Source organism: Hippoglossus stenolepis, chromosome 16, assembly GCF_022539355.2.
Source record: "Hippoglossus stenolepis isolate QCI-W04-F060 chromosome 16, HSTE1.2, whole genome shotgun sequence".
Classification (NCBI taxonomy): Eukaryota; Metazoa; Chordata; class Actinopteri; order Pleuronectiformes; family Pleuronectidae; genus Hippoglossus; species Hippoglossus stenolepis.
Window position 1 is genome coordinate 3,753,642 of NC_061498.1, and position 25,708 is coordinate 3,779,349.

The 25,708-nt window shown below is 47.4% G+C and overlaps 1 protein-coding gene across 4 annotated transcripts in view; it reads right to left on the reverse strand.

Moving 5' to 3' along the window:
- Positions 1 to 369: 369 nt before the first annotated feature.
- tnrc18 (trinucleotide repeat containing 18) overlaps positions 370 to 25,708 on the reverse strand; it is a 46,246-nt gene continuing 20,907 nt past the window's right edge. Inside the window, exons 6-30 of one of the 4 annotated variants that reach the window (XM_035181738.2) lie at positions 23,622 to 23,709; positions 23,311 to 23,525; positions 22,403 to 22,549; positions 21,882 to 22,066; positions 20,796 to 21,207; positions 19,719 to 20,702; positions 19,488 to 19,633; positions 19,268 to 19,401; positions 19,059 to 19,172; positions 18,780 to 18,960; positions 18,369 to 18,684; positions 17,676 to 17,888; positions 14,254 to 14,424; positions 13,316 to 13,797; positions 12,704 to 12,841; positions 11,944 to 12,085; positions 11,734 to 11,851; positions 10,731 to 10,806; positions 10,461 to 10,569; positions 10,014 to 10,130; positions 9,216 to 9,368; positions 5,984 to 7,782; positions 5,656 to 5,892; positions 5,328 to 5,402; positions 370 to 4,843 (exon numbers count right to left, since the gene is read on the reverse strand). In XM_035181738.2, the coding sequence (XP_035037629.2) occupies positions 4,637 to 4,843; positions 5,328 to 5,402; positions 5,656 to 5,892; positions 5,984 to 7,782; positions 9,216 to 9,368; positions 10,014 to 10,130; positions 10,461 to 10,569; positions 10,731 to 10,806; positions 11,734 to 11,851; positions 11,944 to 12,085; positions 12,704 to 12,841; positions 13,316 to 13,797; positions 14,254 to 14,424; positions 17,676 to 17,888; positions 18,369 to 18,684; positions 18,780 to 18,960; positions 19,059 to 19,172; positions 19,268 to 19,401; positions 19,488 to 19,633; positions 19,719 to 20,702; positions 20,796 to 21,207; positions 21,882 to 22,066; positions 22,403 to 22,549; positions 23,311 to 23,525; positions 23,622 to 23,709 (6,959 nt within the window). In that variant the 3' untranslated portion in view covers positions 370 to 4,636. Of the gene's footprint in view, positions 4,844 to 5,327; positions 5,403 to 5,655; positions 5,893 to 5,983; positions 7,783 to 9,215; positions 9,369 to 10,013; positions 10,131 to 10,460; positions 10,570 to 10,730; positions 10,807 to 11,733; positions 11,852 to 11,943; positions 12,086 to 12,703; positions 12,842 to 13,315; positions 13,798 to 14,253; positions 14,425 to 17,675; positions 17,889 to 18,368; positions 18,685 to 18,779; positions 18,961 to 19,058; positions 19,173 to 19,267; positions 19,402 to 19,487; positions 19,634 to 19,718; positions 20,703 to 20,795; positions 21,208 to 21,881; positions 22,070 to 22,402; positions 22,550 to 23,310; positions 23,526 to 23,621; positions 23,710 to 25,708 lie in introns of all 4 variants that reach the window. The other 3 variants (XM_035181737.2, XM_035181736.2, XM_035181739.2) reach the window with 3 other exon arrangements.

A 25,708-nucleotide genomic window follows, 5' to 3' on the forward strand; every position in this document is an offset into this window, starting at 1 on the left:
GTTTCCTGACTTTATGCTAAGCTAAGCTAACTGGCAGCTGGTTGCAGCTTCATATTAGGCTTTATAAAGATGGACGACATGACAGCTCCGCAAAAATGAAGTAAAGGCATCTCGATCACCCCCTGGTGGCTGATTGCAGTATAGCTCATAAACTCCACCCCCTTTGTTAGTATCTCACGCCACCTTGTCACGATGTTGTGTCAGACAAAGTAAAAGTTAGGAGTTGAAAGTTCTTCGTGCAGTTTTATCACTGAGGGGAACAAGGCGAGTCAAAGAGGGGGATGAAAATGAAAAGTGCAGTTTAATAGGAACACAAACGTCTTTAAAAAGCATTGTTTTCCTGCCACAGACTCAGAGACACAGCCACAGTACAGTTCCATCTGTTTATTGATTAACTATAAAATACTGAGTTACTAAAACAATTTAAAAGAAACACTGATAAACATGGTTGCTGTCTGTAAAAAAAAAAAAAAGAAAAAAGAAATACATACACGTACAGTATAGAGCGACAGAATAGATCTGGTTTCAGATTCATCCCTAAAATGTTTTCTTTTTGCATTTTTACAAGATTCGACGTGTACAAAGTATATTCTGCTTTTTCTCCCCTCAACGCTGAAGAGTCATTTACAAAACTTAGATGATTTTTCTATTTTATTTTCAAAATAATCTTTATTTTTTTTTCTGTAACAGGACGATAACGATACCGAAGGAACAGCAGACGAAGAACCAGCCTCCAGTCCACCTCTCTCTCTCTCTCTCTCTCTCTCTCCCCCACTCTTCTTCTCTCTCTCTCTCTCTCTCTCTCTGTCTCTCTGTCTCTCTCTCTCTCTCCCATTCTTCTCTCCATCTCTCTCTCTCTCTCTAGCAGCTAGCTCCCGGTGCCTGTCAGCAGAATTTGCTGGAGCGGCCTGGACGATTGTTCAGAGAGGGGAAGCGAAAAAAAATGTTATAACCAAAAAGGAGATGAGAAAAATTAAATCAGACCAAGACCAAAAGTGAAACATATAAACGGTGATAGACAGAACATATACGACACCAAATGAAGGCTATGTGGGGAATATGTGTGTGTCTGTGTGTGTGTTGGACCCTGTTTGAAGGCCTAAGGCTGGACTTTGGATGGAGATCGTGGGTTTATAGACATCGGAAGGCAATAACTCACTTTAAGGGTTATAAAGACGTGTTGGGAGAATTTGGGTGATCGTTTGCACATTTTTACTTCTGCAACCTATTCCGATATTTAACTGAATTTGCTGATCTGGGATGTTTCACTTTCTAATCTGAGAAGTTGAAAAAGCCTGAATCTTAATACAGGCCAAAGTTCTGTATCAACACGTTTTAAAAAGCATCATGAAAGACTGATAAGGAAAGAATAGGAAAAAGGAAATTATTCATATAAACATGTAAGGAGTCATATGTTTTAATAAAGAACAAGCAGAGAACTTAAATAGTGATCCCACATTTTAAAATGTATATTTGATTAAATTGTTTATATACATTTTATAAAACGGGACAAAACACTTTTCCAACACTTTAATTCATTTACTTTGTTTATTTTTTATGTATTTTAAAGTGTCCTCGGGCAACTTGAAAGGTGACGTGAAATAAAATTCATTAATATTATTACTTGCTTGAATGGACGACGACACAATCTGATAACAAATAGGAACATTATCTTATTTATGACCGATTTTTAACTTTAAAATTACTTGTCACAGACGTCTGTGTCAAATCTGCAGTAAAACTGGTGTTGATTACATTTTGTTAGATCAGCACCCATTGTACCAGATCACCCAAATTCACCCTGTGAGTGTGAGTGAGTGATAATATAAGGGGATAAGAGTGTGATGTGTGTGTGTGTGTGTGTGTCTCTCTCACACACAGACAAAAAAAGTGCTTTAGCAGCTCCAGGGGTAAACAAAGATTCATAACTGGGCACTTTAACTCGTTCACTCTGCAAACACAGGTACGACGTGTCTACCGGGTTCACCCCCACAGCTGAGGAACCAGCCGGAGATCCACTGTCTGCAGGAACGTGGGTTTCAAACAGCCGACTCCTGTGTGCCCAACACGAGCAGCAGCTGGAGGAGCAGCTGGGGCTTTAGCGGATATGATTTTCTGGCATCGTGTAATGTCAGAAAACATAAAAAGCGACTCTGTACCTGCTCAACCACTTTCAGCTCTGAGAGTCAGCGGATCACCAACATTATTTTTACTGGGTCGCCATCGTGGCATGAAACGCTGGCGGACGTCATTTGTCATTTTATCTGCGAAAAATGTCCCATTAACGACATCAACATCTTGGGTCGTCCTCCAGACGTGTCAGCGTGAATAAAACTATGATATATCCTTAAAATAAAATCAGACAAATCCAGACAAAAACCAAAAAGATCTCGAGAGTAGAAAACATTAAACCTATTGAATATCAACAAGACAATCTTCAGTCTCTGCAGTGACGCAGAGAGACGGCAACGTGGTAAGAAACATACAAGAAAAATCAACATGATACCCACAGATATAAACCGTATATACAGCATTTACTGTATACTCATATATCTGATACACTCTATACACAATAGTGTAGCCAAGTGGGTTAAGAGTTCAGGAACGGAGGGTTGTTTCAACTCGAAATCATTCAGAACAACTGTGTTTCCCTACGTCAGCAGACTGGAGAAAATACCAGTCCGATTTCCCCCCCCCCCAGCTCCTCGAGGAGCCGAGGGTAACGGCGGGAGAACGGGGGGGGTGCCGAACCTACGAGGGGTTTGGTGACTCGTCATCACAAGGCCTGGGAGAGTGAAGGCCACCCAAACGCTCACAACCCTGAGCACAACATTCAACAGTCTCACCCTAAAAAACGGTTAAACTAGGCACGTAGAAAAAAATTCATAAGCAGCTGAGAGAGCCGAAAAAAGAACAAGGTGTAGGAAGGGATGTGGACGTGTGTGTGTGTGTCTGTCTGTGTGTGTGTGTGGAGGAAAAAGGGGAGATGTGGGGTTTTAGCAAATACTCTAGGAAGACGTATACAACACTCCTCTGCAGCAGAGCTAATTCAAAGTGCACTCATGTCAAATAGGAGCTTGGAGGGCGAAATGTGATCGTAAGAGGGTCGGATGGACGTCCATAAAACGGCAGAAGCAAAAGAAATATAAAACACATCCAACACGGGACACTTAGAGGTCGCAAACACCGCAGCCGCACTGAGCGCGTGAGGCCGAACTGCGAGAGGATGAGCGGTAAAAAAAATTTAATTGTGTTGATCAAATCAGTGCTGGCAGCTTTACACTGAACATCAGAGCCACGACCTTGATGCATCTTGGGAAAGGCTGCGAGTGTTTACGACCCTGAAAACACCTTAAAGAAAAAGGAAAAATCCACCTCGGGGACTCGTACACTGTTAATGCACCAGCTCGTCTCGTTCCGTACATTCGTGGAGTTACTTTGCAAGTGTTGAAGTTTACCCCATTTTTCTTCTTCCTCTAAATAATTTTTGTTCCTACGCCCCAGAAGCAGAAAACTGGCGCCTCCTCTAAAAGATCCACTTTTCCCTTTGTTGTTGTTCAACCTCGGTGCAAAAGAGGCGAGACAAGGAGTAAAAAATAGTGTTTAAATTATTCCCGGGTGGATTTTTCCTTTAACGTAAGGAACTCAAAAGATTAAAATGAGAAGTGCTTTTTCACGGCACAAGGTTCCTTCCTCTCTCTTCAGCCTGAGTCTCTGAGGGAGTCAGAAGTTCTAGTCTCGCCAGGACCGATTTTCCTGCTCGGGTTTCAGGATTGTCACGGGGGGGAATCGAAGGGGGTTAAATTAACGGAGGGTAGATTTTAAGTGTTTTTAATAAGGGCTCTCTTTTGGATTGCAACTCTACCTCTCTACCTCTCTCTCTTTCTGTGCATCTCTCTCCTTTTTTTTGCATCTGTCCGTCGCTCCTGCTGTTCTGTAGATACATTTATATGACTGTAACATGACTGTAACATCACCACGGCAACATCAGAATCACAACGTCACACCACCGGCATGTGTGTGCGTCCGTCCTCCCGTCTGTCTGTCCTGCCGGGACGGAGGAAGACAGTCGGGCGGACTGACGGACGGACACCTCTCTCCTGTATCACCATTCACAGTTCATTAAAGCTTCTCGACGGTTTACCTCTTATAGAAAAAAGTACTCTGACATAAATCTGTTACATGAAAATAAAACACTCATATTCTCCTCTATATAACTTTGTGTGTGTGTGTGTTACATGAGGTGAGTATTTACACGTGTCTGTGCATGTGGGCGTAAGTGTGTTTTATGCAGAGTATATTTACACGTAGAAGGTGACTGAAGTGCTCGCGCGTGTTCTGAAACGTTCCCGCGAACACGACAACGAGTGAAAACAGTTTGTGACGATGGAGTCTGTGTGTGCAAATGTTTCAGGAGACTTGTTCCTTTTTAATACTGTCTGTAGTGTCTCCCGTGTCTGTGGTGGTGGTGGTGGTGGCTGTTCGTGACAGTCAGGTTGAAGCGCGTCATGGTACATGGAGTGGTGGCGCTCGTCGAGTCACTGCAGCCAAAACCTCAATCGTGAGATCAGTGATTAGACCGTGGGTCGGGCTTGCGAGGTCCAAGGTCGGTAGGTCGGGTCACAATTAGTTTTTTTCAGCAGATGACCGGGACTCCGTCAGTGTTGAAGATCATGCCAGTGGTGGGTTCGTAGGTGCCGGCCAGGTAGTAGAGGTCCTCGCTGTCGGCGTAGCGGCGCGTGTGGGTCATCTGCTCGTACTCGTCCACACTCACCACCAGGCACTTGTGGCTGACCGTCTGCACGTCGTTCTCGTCGCTGTGAGACGACTGGTACAGGGCGCGCTGCGGAGGAGACACACGCTTTTATTCTATCGTGTATATAACACTCAACTGGACAATTTACTGCACTCTGTGGTTTACGGGGACAAAATGTATGAATAAAATGATCTTATCAGACAAGTCAGAAATATAACTGAAACCTGGAATCTAGAAAACGTTTTGGATCATGTGCCAGGTGAGAAATGTTGTGCCATGTTTGAGTCCGGTGACCACGGTGTGCAACCAGCGATGATTTACAGGGAATCTTGTATCTTCCAAATAAAACAAGGTTAAAGGAAAGTATAAAGCTTCATGTTTCCTTTTACAATTCAATCTAATCACTTAGGTATTCACTTGGTCAGAGTTTGTCTTTCACATATGAGGAACGCAGCAGGAGATTTTTCCGGGTCAATGGCAGTTTCCATATTAAGAACCATTCGTCTATTCCATGATTTGATGGGTTTTAAAAGCTGAGGAGTTGGTGCAATAACAATTTTTTTCCTCTCACCTCCATGAAGTCTTTCCTCTGGATAGAAGAGTGCAGCGCTGCCGGTAAAGACTGACCACACATATGATCCCAGTTCTGGAGAAGAAACAAGATTTATAGTCAGGAAAAAGCTTCAAACTAAAGAAACATATTCAGTCAGGTGAGTGTTTCTTTTATGAACCAAACTTAAAAAGTGTTATAATTCACTCTGCTAATAAATGTTTTTTTTAGTTTAGTCCGACTTTAAGAGGCGTTAAGAGGTCAAACTGATCCATGGTTCGGTTTGTTTGCAGAGTGAAAACACGTAGTATTCACAAATTGCTAAATAAAAGTGAAATTAAAACTCTACCTTCTTGTCGATGAGTTTCTTCCCAGGATTCGTCTCCTCTGGATGATAGAACCAGTTGACCCTGACCACCATGTTGCTGCCCCACGACTCCCACATGCTCTGGATGCGGCCGATGAAGGGCAGGTTGGGCCGGCCCGCCGACAGGAACACGGCGCAGTCGCCGATGCGGATCATCTCTCGACCGCGAACGATGGCCTTGTAGAAGAGCTTCTTCGCCTTGCCCTTCATGCCGCGTCTCTGCAGGAGATCGTGAGAGGACAAACCGGTCACAGAGGGAAAAATCTGAGGATGTTACTTTACAGTTACAATTAGCGATGCCTCTCCTCACCTGAGTTGGTTTCCCGAACCACTTCCACAGTTGTCTGGCTGGAAGAAAAGCAGAGATTTTGGGCCTGTTCTCCACACTGGGAAGCCTCTGACGTTTTGCCAGCTCCTTGGTGGTGGGGAGGTGGACCCCCTCTCTCCGCTTTGGTCTCCCCACTTTCCCCTCTCCTCCACTGGGCTTCGGTTTCGGAGGACGACCCCTTTGGCCGGAGCCCTTCCCGGTGGCTGGTTTACCAGGTTTAGAGGGAGCGTGGGCAGGAGTCGGAGAGGTTGACGGGGAGGGAGATTCTGAGGGAGGTGATAGTTCCTCCTCTTCCTCCATTTTTATCTCTGCCTCCTCCTTCACCTCCTCTTCCTCTTCTTTTTTAGTCTCCTCTTTTGACTTGTCCTGTGCCGGAGGTGTGGAGACGGGGCCTGGTGGAGGTGAAGCCGTCCTCTCTTCATCGGAGCTGCAGGACGTGTCATCAGTGGAGGAAGAGGACGATGAGGACGAAGACGATGAAGAAGATGAGGAGGAACCAGAGCAGGATGAAGATGAGGACGAGCAGCTTGAGGTGCATTTCTTCTTTTTCTTCATCTTCCTTTTGTCACCTTCTTCTTCTGACTCTGAGCTGCTGCTACTCTGAGACACCTCTTTCATCTTTCTCTCCTTTCTTTTCTCCACCTCCTTTCTTTCCTCTTTTTTAACTTTCTCCTCTCTGGTGTCTATCTCCTGTCCTCTTCCACCACCTCCCCGACTGTCCGTCTTCTCCTTCACCAGCATCGGTGCTTTGTAGCTGGAGTCTTTCTCTGGCAGACCCGTGTCTCTATCTGGAGCTCTTGGCTTTGCTTTTATCACTTTTGGATTGGCTGAGGCCGTTGGGATGGGGGCGTGATCTCGTCTGATGCCTCGACCCTCGAGCAACATCAGAGCCTTGGTCTTCTTGGTCTTGGGCGAGGTGACACCTTCGTGGTCCAGCTTCACAAGGGGCTCCACAGACAGGGACTTTCGCCTCACTGCCGAGCCTCCGCCGTCACTTTGCCCTGCGCTGGGCTTGGGCCTGGAGATGGAGCTGGGTCTGGAGCTGGAGGACAGCTGGTCTGACGGTATCTTTAGTTTGGGTCTTGGGATGGATGAAGAAGACAATGAGGATGATGAAGGTCTAGGGGCCAGAGAAGAGCCAGGTTTGGATGTTGATAGCCTGGAGATGGGGCTGGGAAGGAGTCCAGAGTTGAGGCTAGGTCTGGAGCCGCCGTGATGGTCCGAGGAGGGTTTGGTTTTGGCTGTGGAGGCAGAGGTGGGTCTGGCCGCGGATGAGGAACTGGGCTTGGTCCCAGTAGACGTGCCCATGGGTCTGGACATGGGTCTGTTGGTGGTGGGACTGACACTGCTGGTATTTTCTCTATCTCTGCGCTGGTTGTTGTAGGAGCTGAGGTTGGGCTCGCTGTACAGGTCCACAGTCAGCACTTTTCCGTAAGTGGACGGGTAGAGGGAGGGAGGAAGAGCCCGAGCTGGTTTAGAAGCAGGCGTCAAGCTGCTCTTCCTGGACACCGGGCTGGGGAGGGTCGGGCTACTTGTGGGGGACGTGGTGGAGCTTTTGCGGGCTGGTTTTGCCTGCGTCCCCATTGTCGGCCGGGATGCAGGGCGCGGCTTCTCTTGACCTGTCTTCTGAACCGAGGAGGTCCTGTCCTGGGCAGGTTTAGCTGGAGCCTGGGGTCTCTCTGCGGGCTGGGGTCTCTCTGCGGGCTGGGGTCTCTCTGCAGGTTGGGAGGAGGAAGGAGGAGGATCGGTTTTCTCTCGGCCGTCCGGGGTCATGGAGGTTTCTGAGGAAAAAAAAGAAAACACAAGGAAAAGTTCAAACAAATCTATTTTTTGGCCCAACTACACTGGATGTGCTGACGTTTGCATTGTGTGGCCTCATGATTTTTGTGGTCTGCAGCCTCGCATGCTGAGAACAATATCAGCAAGGAAACAATTCTGCAATGAAAACACTACATTTAAGAACTGCTTAGCCAGTCGAAACAGAGCCAGAGTCAGCAAATCAGACATGCAACATGCCGTGTGTTACAGCCAGAGCTAACACACTCGGAGCTCCACGGAACGACAAAGACGCTGTTTTGAGCAAATGTATTAAACCGATGCAGGAGATGACAGCCATGGTCAAATATGACATGTGTGATGAAAGACGTTTCTGAGCTTTGAGCTATTTTTGTTGCTTCTGCCGTTTTAAAAAAGACTCATCAAAAACACGAGCGTGACAAAAGTACTTTTGCTCTTTAATGGTCCCTACGATAAATACGTTGAAGTAAAGGACGGCAACAAACCACATGTAATAACAATAAAAGACAGATGAAGTAAATTTCAAACTGCCTTAAATGGATAAGTAAAGCACTTGGGAGAGAGGCACGATGAAATCTATCTTTTTATGACAGATGTGGCTGCAGACGTCCTTTACTGGTCCCATGGAATCACTCAGAGAAGAGAAAAAGGCAAATAAAAGGCAGAAGTGATGGCAGCACTTAACGCAGGGTGGATTAGTTTTACTTTAAGCACCACCTCCATTATTTTTACCTCCTGCGGGAAACATTAACATTTCTCAGCCAATAATTCTAAGGGAAATGACACTTCAGTCATTTCTGTGAAACTTGCTTCCTCTACCAACTCACTAAGTGCACCCAGTCTTTTTTTAAATGGCGGCTGTGAACTATTTCTGTTAGTTTTTCTAAATCTGTACATTAGCTTTTTAAAGTGAGATGCAAAAACGAAGATTTGCCTCGTTATTCTAGAAGCTATTTCGGCAACAATTCACAATTCCATGATCATCAAACTAGACTAAGAGCTAAGAATCCTCATCTGCTTTTGTATAAAACATCTCAAGGTCAGTTTTCTATTAAATATAAATAAATAAATATATATATACACATATGTATATATAGGCCTAGTTTTCTCTTTTATACTAGTATATAACCTGTATTAAAGATGAATGTTTGTATGTTCTGTATCTTTTTTCCCCCCCATATAAATCATTACTGGTTTCTACCACGCATGTATTTTTAATCTGCCTTTAAAGAGCCTAGATTCCCATCACTACTCAAACTAGACTAGTGGGCCCACTCCAACAACGTTAATTGACCCACATGGTGACATATCATTGACATGATGTACTAATGAGTAATAGAAAACTAGCAGGCTGCCTCCCTGGTCAGCTGCTGCCCACGTCGTCCATATCTAAATCTGTCTCCAGTTCTCAACTCACCTGGTTTGGGTTTGGGTTTGCGACCAGGTTTCCCTTTGATCTTTGGAGCCGTCTCCTCTGGCTTTGTTCCGGCTTCTTTTCCCTCTTTGCTGCACTTGCGGACTCTCCTCCTGGAGCAGCTGGACACGAGCAGCGCGGGGGACGGCTCAGCACCTGGACCGAGGCACAGAGCCGGCAGCTTTTATAGTTTAACTCGAGAATCTTACGTACACGTTTAGAGACTGAGGAATTTCAAGTTTGTTAACAAGGACAGCGAAAGGCGAGAGGTTACTGGCTGACACCGTTACGTCTGTTTGACTGTGCAGAGCTCGTTTCCTCTTAAAGATTCAACGTCTTCTGGAAGCACCTTCGTTCCATTTGAGGAAACTTTATCAACTTGTATTGTGCAGAAATCAACAACAGAAAGTAAAACTAGAGTAACACAGCGAGGCGTTTTGAACTCAATACATATTTTTACTGTAGTGAGTAAAGAGCTTCGTGTCGTTTCTCTACTTTTGGAAACGCTGTTTGCCTCAGTGTGTTGAAATGGACAATCGTGAAGTCTGAACGAGGTTCTAGTTCTGGTAAACATCTACACATCCACTTAGGAAGCAGTCTAGACAGACACACAAACACACCCACACACCAAGGTAATGCACAAGAATAGCTGCATGTTAGTAGCACTCTACTGGGAAATCACTTGTGCTAAAACCATCAATACACAGACACACACACACACGCTCACAGTGCACATGATTTAAAACCCAGCAGTGATGGTAAAATGAAATCTATAAAACGTATGATGGGGCGTGTGCTCACAGTGGATCTTGTAGTTGGGCGGCAGCAGTCTGATGTGGGAGAGCGGGATGCGGCCGGTGTCGCCATCGTCAAACTCCACCGTGATCAGATCGTCGTTCTCGTCAATATCTGAACTTCCTGTTTTTGGGTGGAAAAAGAAAATGAGCAGTCGAGCAGTGAACGTTTGATTTCGACACACTAGGCAAATGTGTTTAGACTTTTCACACCCGGTTCCTCCCTTTTCACTGCAGCAGAGCTCACTCAACTCAAAGTGTTCAATAAGAGCAGTTAGGTTTCCATTAGCATGTGACTCTTCAAAATAAGAGCCTCTGCTGCATCACACACAGATAAGATCTTATTCCTTTGTCTGGGCTGCCAGCTACAATCAAATTGTCCATGTAAGTGGATTATGAATCATATCATGAAAGTCGTGGGTGTGTTTGTTTTTGTGTGATGATGTTGTTGTACCATTGACAACGGTCCCCGGGTACAGGCAGCGGTATTGCTGGCTCCAGTACGCAGCGATGCGAGTGCCCTCAGGGAGATAGCGCACGGACGGAGGCTTCACATCGATGATCTGCACGCAAGGAATGAAGAGCTCGCTAATGTCAACAAAACACGGCATCGAACACTCGCGCGCACAACATTTTTCTATCTCCTCGAAGTGTTTGAGCAGAAACAAAGACAGATGAGGAGGATTGAGAAGAATGAAATGTGAGAGACGTGCAGTTTACTCACGGCTTCCTGCAGCAGTTGTTCCAAGCAGTAGATGTGTGGTCGGTTTCCTCTCTCTCCCTCCACCACCACGCTGTATCTGCAGGGGGGAAACATCCGAGAGGAGTAAGGGCCAAACGTCGGGGGTCAGTGTGAAAGGGCTCATGCTTCTTATGACAGAATCCAGAGTCACTTCTGGTTTCTGTGACGTCTAAGTGGTCTCAGCAGTTAGTTCTTATCTTGATTCTGACTGATTTGATGTGTGGCAGGATGGGGACTGTGTTGTCTTTTACACAAATAATGACTTTAGCAGCTTGGCTCCAGCTAGAAGGTTGTGTGGCAGAGCTACAGCAAACAGCCACGTCCCACTGGAATATGAATCCTCTGCAAACAGAGCTGTAATTTGTTTTTATTATTTTCACCTTTGTCCGTTTGTCTGTGGAGTTTTTCCTCTGACTGCATCTTTCCCATTAAATTCAATCAAGCTGGAACAAATTTCCCACGCTCAGATATAATTCCACTAAATGTGCCTGAATTCTTTCATCAAGATTCATGAATGTTTCCTGGGAAAATAATGAAAATGATGGAAAATCGTTCTGCTAAGCTAACCAACTGCTGGATGTAGCTTTATATTTTGCTTTGAGACATGAGATTGTTTCAATCTACTCATCTCATTTTCAAGAAAAAGAAGAACAAGACTATTACGCCAAATATCAAACTATCCCACAGAGTAACTATAGGTTCCCCACATGTACGACCTGTACAGTGACCAGTTGAAATCCTTATTGATGAGTACAAGTGAAAAACTGAACAGGACTTTGTAACAAACCAGTCTTTGTTTTTTTTATCTGCAAAAATGCACCTGGCTACTTCACAAATCGAGGACAGCAAACTTTGCAGGACGCAGAACTGGAGCAGGCTGATTGATTTGCAGCTTTTAATAGAGTAAACAGATGTGAGTTTCCTCTATTAAAGGCTGCAAATCAATCACCGTGCTCCGTTATAAGGATTCAGCGTCTGTACTCACATGTCAGGGGAGTGCACCGTGTTCACGTGTCCGGCGTACAGCAGCTGGTCGTCCATGGGGATCAGAACTCTGAGTCCGTCCACCAGAGAGTCCTTATCCAACACACACTGCACCGGAGCTGCACACAACAACACGTGTGTTAAGAACGCACAAAATAACTTCAGTGTGTGTGAGCACAGGCAGTGTGTGTCTGTGTGTGTGTGTACTGACCAGGTGTGGAGGACCTCTCTGATACACTGTGGCTGCGCGGAGGGACAAGTTCGTCTTCGCTGAAGCTGCTGTCCTGGTTGGGCTCGAAGTCCTCGTCTGCGGCCATGCTCTCCATCAGCCGGCTCACCGCTCCTCTGGAGGGCTGCAGAAAAACAAACAGGGGCTTGAATTTCACTCAACTACGACTCCATATAAAGGCAGGAAAAATAAATCTGATTTATATTAGTTTATCTTTAAAAAGCAAAAATGGCCCGTAAGTGAAATCTGTCACCCGCCTGAGGACTGAACCTGACTTTCTGCAAACTGATATCGCTACTTCGGTTTCATTTGTGGCAGCGCACCAAGCTGCCAGGTCGACACGCCGCGTATCGACTTCTCAAAGGGAAACAGCGACATATTACAACACTTACGCTGTCGCATTACACACGTTTTTTTTTCTCCTGCTGTTTCACCACCACAAAGAGCCGTGCACACACTTCAGCTGTTTTCAAAACAAACTGGAGTTCTGGCCGGTGGCAGATGGAGAGCAATACGACACTTTGGCAGAAATCACACAATACAAGAGGTTTGACAATAAAACAGAAGAGCGTCGATCACAGGAGTCAGTTCATCTCTCCAGACTATTTTATTTCTTCCTGTCTTTAGTGTGTGTGCACATTTTTTAGGTCTAGTAACTAAAATGCTCTGGTGTTTCGTCCTTCCCAGGATAATTAAGTTCACACCCGTAATGACTCTGCAGCTGATCCATCATCACACTGACCTCTCTGGCCTTGATCTTGGTTTTTGGTTGGCTCTTCCTCGTCGGGCTGAGGCTCAGCGTTACGGGGACGTCGGTGATTGGACTGCACAGGACGGACGGGCTCACAGGCAGAGGAGAGTCCTTCAGTTTCTTCTTCTGCTTTTCAAAAAGTCACAAAACGTGCATATTAATTAATGGGGACATTAAAGATGTGCAAGACAGATTTACATCCACACACGCACACACACACGCGCACACGCACACACACTGAGGGTGGGATGTTGCCAGGCTGCCTGCAGTTGTCCTTCCTTGTCAGCTACACGACACAGACAGCAGGGGAGTGCTGCAATGACTGAAGTACTGGGAAGCCCTGCTGGCACTTTGACACAAACACTTAAACATTCTCTATCTGTCTCTCTCTCTCACACACTCAGACACACACACGCTCAGACACACACACGCTCATACACACTTACACACACACACACGCTCATACACACTCACACACAGAGGAGAAAAAGGAAAACGATGGAACCAGAGTTTAAAGGAGAAGTGAGAGCACAGGGAGATTGGAAAGATTTGACTCACTTGCTGAACAACAATTAACGATTAATTAATTAATTATTGACATACCTTCACCAGGTCTTTCCCCTCTTTGCTGGGCGGAGGGGGTTTGGGTCTGGGGGCGGGGGCGGGGGCGGGCTTCGGGGTCAGAGGTGGGCCTGAGCTGGAGGACGAGGAGGAGGAGCTCTGACTGATGGAGCCAAGGCCTGACACAGACAACTGAGTCGCTGAGGTGGTGGCGTCATGGAGGAAAATCCTCTCGCTGCGTCGCCGGCTCCAGGCCTCGTCCTCGCTGAAGCCTCCGAACCCGTGGCTGCTGCCGAGGTCGAAGCTAAATCGTCGGGGCGATCTAGGCGAGGGGCGGGGTTTGGGCAGGGGCTTGCGTTTGACCGGCGCTTCATCTCGCTTGGTGGGGCTGGTCTGGTCGCTGCGCCGGGTTGCAGGGGGCAACAGGGGCAGCTCTGGGGCGGAGCGTTTTCCGTGGAGCAGAGAGGGGAACTTCCTCAGTCGCAAGTCTGAGCCTGAGTCTGACCACTCGCACTCTGATGAACCTGAGGAGAGAAGAGGAGGGTCACTGGAGTCCTGATTCCACAGGGTCTATAACACAAACTGGTCCTCACAAAGAGGGCACGCACACGCAGACGCACAAATGCACACATACAAACGCACACACACAAACGCACACACACAAACATGGGGAGATCCTAGAGATAAAACCCAGCTGCTCCCATAAACATGCAGCCAGTAATAAACTGAGGTGTTAGATTTTCTCAAATCAATAACACAGTAAATAGGACTATTGATCAAATTGAAACTAATACATAATTCAAGGCTGAATCATTACATGCACCCTGATGTGACAATTACAAATTAATGAATATTTAACCATGAATCAATAACATAATCTTGAACAAATGCTCAGATGGTGAACCCGCTGAACCAAAATGAAAAAATATTATATTGTGCAAACCCCGCACACAACTCATTTGTGTCCGTTGTGCTTTTACCCAGAGTGCTCAGCCTGCTGCGGTGTTTGCCCTCATGGAGGAGGCTCAAGGGGGTCGAGCTGACGGGGATGGCGTTAGCCGCAAACCTGGCCAGCATACCCAGCCCGCTCTCCTCGCAGCCGCCATCGTCTGAATCGAACTCCTCCTCGTCATCTTCGTCCTCGGAGGTTTCTGTTTCAAAGAGAAGATTCGGGTCAAAGGTCAAATCGTATCCCGTTGCTTCTACTGAGTGTTCGACCCAAAGAGGAGATACAGCAACGAAAGAATCACAGCCAAGATGAAACCTCTCCTCAGACAAAGACTGGGTTAATCCCTGTGTGGAAAGGGAACAGCCCTCTGGGTCTTACAGTCACACACACACACACACACACACACACACACACACACACACACACACACACACACACACACACACACACACACACACACACACACACACACACACACACACACACACACACACACACACACACACACACACACACACACACACACCTCGACGTGTCAGCTGATCAGAAATAACAGTGGAGTGAGAGAGAGGATAGACTGTCCAAACCACTGCAGCCGACCTTCAGTTACGCTGTGTAAGCAAGTTACAGCAGGAAAATGTGATTTATCACATGCATGCGAGCACGCACACACACACACACACACACGGAGAACCACGTGAGGAAACTGACTCAGATATAATTCATTATTAAAAAACCCTTGAGAGAAGGTGACAGAGTGAGAGGTGAAAAACTGAAAGATTCTTCCACTGACGGGCCAGTAGAGCACAAACACACACACACACACACACACGCACACACGGGTGAAAAATTAAAACCCTGAGTAAATGAATGGAGAGGTATCTGGACTGCAGATGCCTCAGCTGCTTCATTGCACGGTACAATGAAGCAGCTGACATCCAGTTACGCTCTGTGGCAGGTAGCAACACACCGATCAGGCCCAGTCGATCCTGATTTTATATAAAGACGACAGGAGGGAAAGATCTAAGTGACTTTGAAAGAGGGTCCAGTCAGAAACACTGCTCATCTGGCTGATGTTTCAATGGGAGCACTGAAATCTGCATCTATTGGAAAGTCGTCGGAGTGTCAGTGCATCAACAGTTGCACAGAGAGGGATATTATAAGTACAGAGGCAGTGTATAAACCCCTCATTACAAACGTTTGGGAGTGCAGACGGATGAGTCATCCTACACCATGGTCTCAACAAGTGGGAAAGTGCACGTGTGATGTGCACAAAGAGCTGGTCGTCGGCTCTGTGGGGACATTTCGATGCCACTTGTCCACTTGGGGGGTCACCGCTGATCAATAGAAAGTTGTTCTGAGTGATGCGAGGGGTCATTGATGCTTGGGTGAATATTAAAATGGATTTAATTTGGCTTCGCAATCACCAGACTTCAACCCAATTCAACACCTAAGGGACATTTAGGGCGGACGTGTTAAAACACTAAATGGGGGAATAAGTTCTGAGACACTTTGGAAACGTTCTGACTCGACACCTTTCTAAGTACTGGTTTTAATTTGTCACCCGTCGGTACAGACACACTAGCGTTCTGCTGGTTAGCTGTGTATCACGTTAGCAGTTAGGTCCACGGCAACAGATGAACAGGAGGAGCGTCTCCTCGGGGGTTAGAGTGTTAACATTGAGGCTGGATGCACAGTACAAGATGTTTGAAATCATAACAGACGACATACGTCTCATTGACATTAAAGTATGAAGTTATGAGACTAATAAAATAAGACATTACTGGTGTTTAACTTAACTAATAACTGTTTTTCTGGCTCAAAGTTTAACTTGATGAGTACACAACTGAAGTTAAACCCCTGGAAATCAGCAAAAACTAAGTTTTCTCGGGAGGTTAACTTGCTCTTTGATCAACACTTTGTTTGAATATTGAAAGTGGCTCATTTGAACATTTGCTGTGATTTCAGACGATTGAAATACATTTTAAAGAATCATTTTGAGCTGCAGTTAATTAGTTTTAAATCAAAATCTGGATGCATGTGTTGTACTGTGAATCCACCATGTGTTAACAGTAGCAGGCAGACACACAACAAGCAGGCACTGAGAGGACAGCCCTGTGAGGCCCCTTGGTATAATCGTCATATGAAGTTTGAGTAACCATGGTAACCTTTGCAAGCCGTCAAGTGGAGGTAACCATGGTACTCGTTAAAGAGCTTTAATTTGTGAGAACAAAAAAAAAAAAAAGGAAAAAGTTAATGTTCTGTATGTGGAGTTCAATTTCAGCATAGTCCATGTTAGCGGTGAACAAAAATGGAGGGGCACTTCCTACTTACAGAGCAGGTGACAGGGGTGTGGCCTCAGGCAGGGCAGCGCGGCGGTGGCGGCGAGAGCGCAGCCTCGCCGTAGCGTAGCCTGGCCTTAGCTAAGTCTAGCTCAAGCAAAGCTTTCGCCACAGTAGACTAGCCGCAGCGAGGGTAGCGTGGGCTCGGGGCTGCGCTAGTCCTCGCCCAAGCTTCTGTAATGTCGCAGTGGCAGCAGCACAAGCACATGGAACAGGCTGAGAGACACTCAAAGCATCATGGGTAGGACGGGGGAGAGGGGGTGAGAGGTGAGGAGGGAAAGGCGAGAGGACAGAGCAAGGTGTCTGAGAGAGCAACGTAAAGGGAGAAGGGTTATTTGAAGGTTTAGTAGACAGACAGGAGCTCTATTGTCCAAATATCCCCAACATCTAATTCAATCACCCTTTGGTGCATTAACTTCCCCCACAACATCAAACACCAGGCCACATCATCAATACAACATTTAGTCTGATAGAAATGGAGCTAACCTCTACACGAAACTACAAAAAAAACAAGCAACCCATCATTAAATTTCTCTTTATTTATGCTGACCAGGAAGAATAATCTCTGTCCAATCAGATTCAGCTCTGTGTGCGAGATAAACAGTGTTGTCTGACCCTGTCCGGGAAATCTAGAGGGATATTTGACGAAGAGAGCACTGGAGGATGTGTAAGGTTCAGTGGCAGCTGGACAGACGGACAGAGACGGACAGACAGACAGATGAAGCAGACACAAGGACCACAGCGCTTCGCTTTCTGTACCAATCAAATCAACACCTTTAATAGAGCTTATGCGTACCAAAACTGCAATACAACAAAATCTCACAAATTCACACAAGTTTTCAAATGTACAAATGCTACAAAAACGGTTTTGCAATCCAGGCAATAAAAAAAACACCATAGAAATAGTTTTAAACTCTTTTTTCAAAAAGGCAACTTTGCAGAGAAGCCAGCAGCGAGAGAGGTAGGGGGTTCGTCGAGCTAAAGCACAGTCTGAAAAACGGCCGTCTGAGCGACAAGCACACAAAGACTCGAGCTGCGACGGGATCAAAGACACAGTATCGCCTGACTCAACAGCAAGGGTGCGGGGGGGCTGTAAGATTTGGTCAGTAACCTTGGTCGAAGGAGTCGTCTGAGGAGCTGAGGCCCGCTTCCTCCAGCAGCAGGGATAAGTGCTTGTGTTTCTTCTTCTGAGACTTCTGACTGGACAGCAGGGACGTCGGCGACGATGCAGGCCGCCTCTTCCTGGTCAGGTTGCCATGGGAATGCGTCCCAGAGAGAGGGGGCCAGCCCCCTCGGGCAGAATTGTGCTCCTCTGAATCGGAGTCTGGTGCGGAGAGAGTGCGGTTAATGATTCATGAGGTCATGGAGGTCACAAGGACAAAAACAAGGAGTCAGAGATGATTTCTGTTTGACCTCAAATTTACTCAAACTAAACCTGAAATAATCGTGACTCGACTAAACGCAGCTGCATGAGCTGATGGGTTCGACCACGTTAAACAACCGACCTATGATAACGTTTCTACCACGACCATGCAACTGTTGAACAAGAGCAGGTGTCAAGAAGAAAGGGCGAATTGGAAAGGATTGACATGAGAAGAAATATCCTTGATCGATAAAATGAGCAAATGAAATGAGTTGGTTTTGAAATAATACGTCTGGTTGTTCAAATCCCATGAAAATGCTTCACCTGCAGAAACTACCCTCACACACACTCTGCTGTCTATAAAACTCACTGTTTTGATGATGGCATGTAAAAACATTACTTGGACTCTATCGGATCATGTGTCCGTCCTCAGGTACTCACTGTTGGAGCAGCTGCTGAGCTCTGATCTCATGGGAGAGAACAAAGACGTCTTCTTCTGACCTTTCACCTTCTGGACGCTCTCTGAAGTGGAAGCCTTGGCAGCCATCTTGTGTTTCCCTCCTTTGGCAGCGGAGTGGACGCCGTGCTCTTTCATCCGGCCGTCAGCGGACTTGCCCTTCGACTTGTCTAATTTCGCGGTGGAGGCGAGTTTGCGGGACGCGCCGAGCGAGCTGAGCTGCGAGAGCGAGAGCGCTCTGTCGAGGTCGGACGCCAGCTGCTCCTGCTCAAACTCATGGCTGCGCTTTGCCTTCAACACCTGAGAGCGACACACAAAAAGCCGCTACATTAATTGAACAGAACAATTGCATCAAGTTGTTGCTGAAATCAAAACATGCACTTCGGGTGCGTTACCTCCAGAGCGTGACTGGTGGATGGCTCCTGGTCCGTCCAGCTCTTCTTCTTTTTCTTCTTTTTCACCTTCACTCCTCCACTTCCTGCCTCCGTCTCTTCCTCTTCCCTGGACACTCGGAACCTCTTCCTCTGTCCATCCCCAGCTTCAGAGTCCTCAGAGTATTGCACTGTCCTTCCCACCCTGAGATGAGAGAAAGTTTGCTCAGTATGAAGCCAAAACCTGAACATACTAATTAAAAGAAAAGAATGATTTTGGCTGCAGATCATCTGTTGACTCACTTTCCAGGCCTGCTGTCCAGTTTGGGAGGTGTGGCCAAAAGTTTTCTCTTCCTGGGTCGCCCTCTGCCCCGTCTGGTGAGACTCCGCCTCTCATCCTCCTGCTGCAGCCGCTCTCTGAGGTAAACATAAAAAGAGTCATGCGTGTTCAGTGTGATTCAGTCATTTTCAACATGCTCCGACCCGTGTGACCCGTGTGCAACAGCACTCACTGCTTGTCTCTGCGTCTCTGCAGCTTGCTCATCTCTCGCTGCTGCTCCTTGTACGTCTTCTGCAGCTCAGCCAGGCGGACACGGTACTCCACTTCCACTGCGTCCATCATGTCCACAGACATCTTACTGTACAGCTGCGGGGAAGAGAGGAAAAAGATTAGTGAAGAAACTGATAAGACTTTCATCAGTGGGTGACCATGAAATGTTTTCATCATTTTACCGGCTCCTCCTTCCTCTGCCTCCAGCTGTACTTCTTGTTGGGGTCCAGAGTTCTGGGCAGATCGATGTGGGACTGTTTCTCTATGGCCTCCAACAGGATCTGTCTGCTGGCCTCAAGAAGACAATCCAGACCCTCTAATGTCAGACCTGGAGTGGATGTAAAGAGAGAGTATGAGACTCTATTTGTATCTTATTATCATTTACATCTTCCTTCACTTTCTTATACACTCACTTTGGCCCTGGTTGATTTGCTCCATCTCTCTCTGGGCCATTTGGCTGAGCAGGGCCATCCCCTCAAGGGCCACCATCTCCAGAGGCCCCGCGCCGCTGCAGTCAGCGCCCACAGGAAGGAGCTCTATCTGCGGTAGGAGTATTGGGGCGGGTGGAGTGTCGGGGCGGGTGTAGTTGGCCATCTCGCTGGCTGCCAGCAGGGCGAGCATCCCTGCCATGGGATCCTCAGGGCCGAACACCAGTGGGAGAGGAGAGTTAGAAGTGGAAGGTGGATAAACAGGGGTCTCTGGAACAAGTTCTTTCTGATTGGGAGTGTGGGAGTCAACTGGAGTGTCTGGTTGTTCTTGTTCACACACAGCGCTGGCGGTTTGCTCCAGAAGAACACTCTTCTGAGCCGATTCCTGACAGTCTGAATCTGCAGTGATGCACGGTGGGTATCGTGTTTGCTCTGGATCCTTGATGGCCTTGGGTTTGGGCTCAGCTTCTGTGAGTGGAGGGGGTGGAGGATACGCTGCCTGGCATGAGTAAGATAAAACCTCCATCTTGATTTGTTCCTTCTCTTCCTCCCTGACTTCTTCCAGCCTTTCACCTCGTTGTGGTGGAGGACTGGGGACGTACAGAGGTAGCGGCTGAGGCTTTGATACTTCCCCATCCGTCTCTCTGTCTTGGCTGGCTCGCACAGGGCCGCAGCGAAGGGGACCCAGAGGTTCTGGCGCCACGCCCAGCAGAGGCCGCTCCACACCGGGTTCCTGTTTGAGGAAAGACCCCGTCTTTGATGGATCTAGTTTCTGTGGCTTAATGTCTGTGTCCAGGAGCCTTGAATGGATGTGTGCTGAGGGCAAAGGGGCAGCTGACGGTGGAGAGCGGGAGCGGTGGGCTGGGACTAGCTCTGTGTTTGTCCCTGTAGGTGCTGGGATGTGATAAGCGGGGAAAGGGGAGCCAAATGGGGCAGTGACAGACTGGTACGGGTAACCTGGAGGGACATCTGGAAAGCAAAAGACAGGTTTTAATCAATATGAAACCTTCATCTTATCTACAGAGCTTTACATTAGTGCTGTGAAGCTGATGAAAAACTCACCAGGGTAGATGCCCTGAAAGGGGGCAGAGCCCGGTTTCTGTCTGTCCCTCTGCTCCCTCCGTCCCACCTCCTCCTCAGCCACCTCCTGTTTAGGCCGCCGTGGCGAAGACGGGGGCGGCGAGGCAGAGCGGGGGGAAGGTGGGTGCGGCAGGGGGGTCGGCGAGTGCACCAACACTCTCTGCCCCGCTTCCTCTGACTTGAGCGTGGTCACAGGCGAGCGGAGCGGAGGCAGCGGGGTGAGGGAGGAGGTGGAGGGTGTTGGCGAGCGAGAGGGGCGGGGAGGTTTGCGAGGATGCAGGACGGGTGAAGGCGATGGGGAGCATATTGAGGAGGGTCTGGGTTTGGGCTCTGTGTTCCGCTTGTCTGCCTTGTCTTCCATGTCTGACCGGTGCTCGCTGGCCTTTAAACGCTCCTGAAACACAAGAGAGGACAGAGTAGAGTGTGTGTGTGCAGTGCACGTATGATGCAAGACTGTGCTTCAGGGTAAAAATAGCAGTTTGCGTTTGCACTGTTCAGATCTCCATGACAGTTATTCTCCTGCTGCACCACAGCACTGAATATGTATTTTACCCACAACTGGAAATTGCATGTAATTCATGCTCCAATTACTCCTGTTAAATGCAGCTGTTGGAAGAGACTACCGACCTCTTTTTGAAAATAAAGACTTCCAGCTTTACTGTGGACCAATGGGCTCAGGACAGGGAGGGTAAAGAATTGACAGACGGCCAAACATGCCGTTTTGTTTTTGTTGAAGGCAACTGAAAACACAGAATCTGCCCTGTCCTTAATGTGACTCCGCATCACGTCACAGAGAATGTGGGTTTACGTTTGCATGTAATAATCTGTCTGGCTAACTTTTCCACTGGATCCTTCAGGAAAAGACAACCTGAGCTAGTGAAGAAGAGAAACTACGATCTTCATGGCTAACGCGGCGCCGGACGGCCACCAAGATGCCCTCATTATCGTCATGCTACATAAATGTGACCTAAGGACATTTTAAATCGGACACACTCACAACAGGGTGGTGTCTGTATTTGTTTTATTTGTTGACATATTCCATTAGGGGGTTAATTGATGTCCACTTACAACGAACTGCGCGCTCCTCTGCAGCTCCAGGACCTGAGCTGTGTGCTGCTGGATCATGAGCAGCTCCTGTTGCCGTAGCATCTGGTGCTGGGAGAGGAGCTGGAGCTGGGCCGCGTGCTGCAGCGAGCTGCCCGTACCGTACACCCCCGACCACACCGGGCCTCCACGCTCCATGACATCGCCTCCTGCTGAGCAGTGAAGGGAGGCGTGAGGAAGACGGCAAACTGAGGTGTCCGAAATCACTCACCGATCACTAACCCTATTTAGCATCAATATGTTGCACAGAGCTTTATATACCATCATGCATTGTGCTTCAAAAGTTAAAAAAATAAACACATACACGTGGTTCACAATACCATACGGACTCTGGCAATGTTCTTATTTGTTTGCTAATTACCAAAAAATACCAAATCTGTCTCAAAATGAACATTCATTTATTTTGCTAAAATGCAAACAATTTAAAAATCAGTGATTTGATTTGTAGCACTTGCATACAAACAAACAGAGAGCGGCCTTCATACCGTAGTGTTGCAGGTGCTCAGTAGGGATGACTATTAGCTGCCCAGACTGTGGGTCCCTGGCAAACTGGTAAGATGGAGGTAAGGAGCCTTGCAGAGAGGGTTGGTAACCTGGAGGGAGGGTCTGGTGGAGTGAGGAGGGACCGAGGCCTGAGGAGGGAAAAGAAAAGGATGAAGTGAATCGTTCTTCATCCAGTTTTAAAACCCACACAGATGGAGTTACATATGAGAGCATACAGTGAATTTAGCTGCTTTTGATTTGTGTCTACACAGAGCGGACACGTCGGGAGCTCTGTGTGCATGTGAGTGTGTGTGTCTCCATGTTTTCAGATGTAGAAGTACGTGTGTCCTGATGCTGTTATTTCTGGACAGGGAGCGACAAAGGACGAGGTGGAGGAGGAGGTCTGGAATGTCCTGCAAAGATCAGGAATGTATGTTGCGCTTGACCCTTGGAGGCTGTTGCTGGACGGCCACTCGACAGACACCTCCCTGTTCAGCTGCGCCAATCAGAAGAGGGCTCCGAGAGACGCAAGCATGTCATGTGCTGGTGTTGGGTTGATTTACACTCTGTCTTTAGCACGAGGACGATGACACTGACACCTTCTGAAGAGGCCATATTGAAACTTCTGTACTGCTAATGCTTTGCTTTGGTACCTGACCACATCAGACAGTTTACCTTCAAGAAGAGAAACCTCTGCATAATGTCAATCATGTGGAAAAGCACTTGTTTTATTCCCTGGTCCACGTTGATATCAATATTTTTGTGGGCCTCTCGTCCAAACGACATTTTAAGCAACTAAAACGGAGATTTTTACAAATGCCTTCCAAGGTGCTAATTTTGAGAACATCTACACACACGTGCTTGTAGCAGTTGGCAAGTGTCCTCAGTCACGTGCATGTCATATACATACTGTATGGGCTGCTGGAGAGCCAGACTGGGGGGCCTCCTGGCCGAGGCATCCACGGGTGGGAGGTCAGAGTGGCGTGCTCTGGAGGCCAACGCCCGGCCCCTCCTGTCACCATAAGGTTGGGGTTCATGAGGCTGGGGGTCATCATACTGGGCGTCAGGCCGCCAGACAGAGGAGGAGGGTGCATTTGAGTGAACTCCGCCAGCTCTTTGGACTCTCTGGAGGTAAACGTGACACATTATTATTAATGTGTTCAGAAGTAGATTTATGACAAGAGAAATAGTTTGATGACGTCATAAGTCACAGCCGCTCACCTGAGCACTTTCTCCTGCTCACGCTCCAGTCGGCCGACCAGCATTCGGTCTTCATGGTGGCGAGCGCGCTCCTCCCCTCGCTCCTCATCTACGACGGGTTCAGGCACAGGGGAAGCGAGACGGATTAGACAGGGTTGTTTAGTGCCTGTTTGAGAGATTCCTATATTAACTGTGTGACTTACACTTATTACACTGGGTGACTTTATGAACCTAAGTTTGCTGACGCTGCCAGTGGGGAAGGTTAGCTGCTGAGAATTTTCCTCCCCACATAAAACCCTGTTATTTGTTATTCTCCTTATTTGTTATCGGCACATAACACTCCTTATTTGTTATCTGTGGTGGCCAAGGCCAGACTGAGATGGACCATGGGAAGATTGTGTTTGAGTAACTCTTCAGTGTGTGAGAAGCTGGACTATAAATGGCTTCACTCTCTCACCTCAGCGTGTCACCTGACACAGATTGATATGCAAACGTAACGTAGAATAAATGTTGTGGGAGTGATTTAGACAAATATTGGCCCAGTTCAGACTGGGTACAAACATCCGTCCTGAATGTGTCTCCTGTGAGCGCTTGTGATCGGGCCTTACTTCCGCTCTATATGCAAATAATAATTTACATCAATTTCTTTTGTTTTTACACATTTTTTTCGAAACTATCACCTAGAATGGCAGGTGTGGCGATGACAAATTAAATTCTCCCGCCCTTGTTGTGGGTGTGTTAGCTTTATATCTTGGAGAATCCGGTACGGGTGGTTACTTTATCCAGGTTCATGCACTCCCTTCCTGTTGGGTGTGCTTGAAGAAAACGACAACACCGTCATGGCGCAAGAGTCTAAAAGATCCCATGTCAACATGGAGCACCAAATGAAGGATCACAAGTTATTAACGTTATGGTTTAATTCGCCATCACCACACCAGGCGTTTCATACATGCACAGGAGCCGCGGGAGGAGCAGAGCTAAAGCTGGGTTGCAAGAAATGTAAGCACAAGCAGGCTGTGTTTGAGTGCGAGTGCAGGGTTTTAAATGAGAGCATTAAAAAAAAATCTGAACACGAGATCAATAAGCTCTCAAGCTGAAAGACCAGGCTACTACTCAGCAACACTGAGATTCTCCACATGTATTATATTATACACATGCTGTGTCCGTAATGGTGAAACAACACGTAGAAAACAAGAGGTTAAAAATCAGATGTTGGGGCTGCAGCCTGGACACAAACACCATGTGCAATCTGCACACACACACACACACACACACACACACACACACACACACACACACACACACACACACACACACACACACACACACACACACACACACACACACACACACACACACACACACACACACACACACACACACACACACCACTCCGAGTGTCAGATCTCATCAGTTACTAGCCTCCTCTGCTGCCTTGATATACACACACAGTCTTAAACCCATGCTGCTTTACTACGAGGGGCCAGCGGCAGAAGGCTGAGACGGAGAGAGGAGAGAGAAAAGAGAAAGAAGGAAAGCAGCAGCAGCGGCGGCAGCACTCAACCAAGCCACCCAGAATAAACATGAGGATCTCCTCCTCGCACTTTCCATTTAACCCTCTTCCATCTCATCAATGCTGACTGAAGGTCCCTGAGCAGCAGAAAGGTTTTATACAAGTGAGCAGAATCCTTCAGTTCTGCTCTAGAAGTGTGTGTGTGTGTGTGTGTGTCTGTAGCCTGCAAAAGGGACAAGAGACTTTGACAATCCCTGACATGCTCCGCAGGAAAGGTTTCAAGACTGTTACCAAGGTTACGGGGAGCCTGTCCCACATGCTATCCTCCCTGCATCAGAAAACCAGCGATTAGCGCTGCACGCCCCCTCTTTCTCTCCACTCCTCCATCGCTGCTCCTCTCTTCATCTCACACTCTCTTAACTTCTTTACTTCCCGACATTCCTCTCTCTTCCCGTCCATCAACCTATCGACCACCGTCCGTCTGTTCACATCTTATCGTTAGCCTCTCCCTCCTCTGCCTTCTGCCTCCCTCCCTCCATCTGTCACTCATCCATCCATCCACCCTTCTATTTGGATTTTCACTGTAAATCCTTCA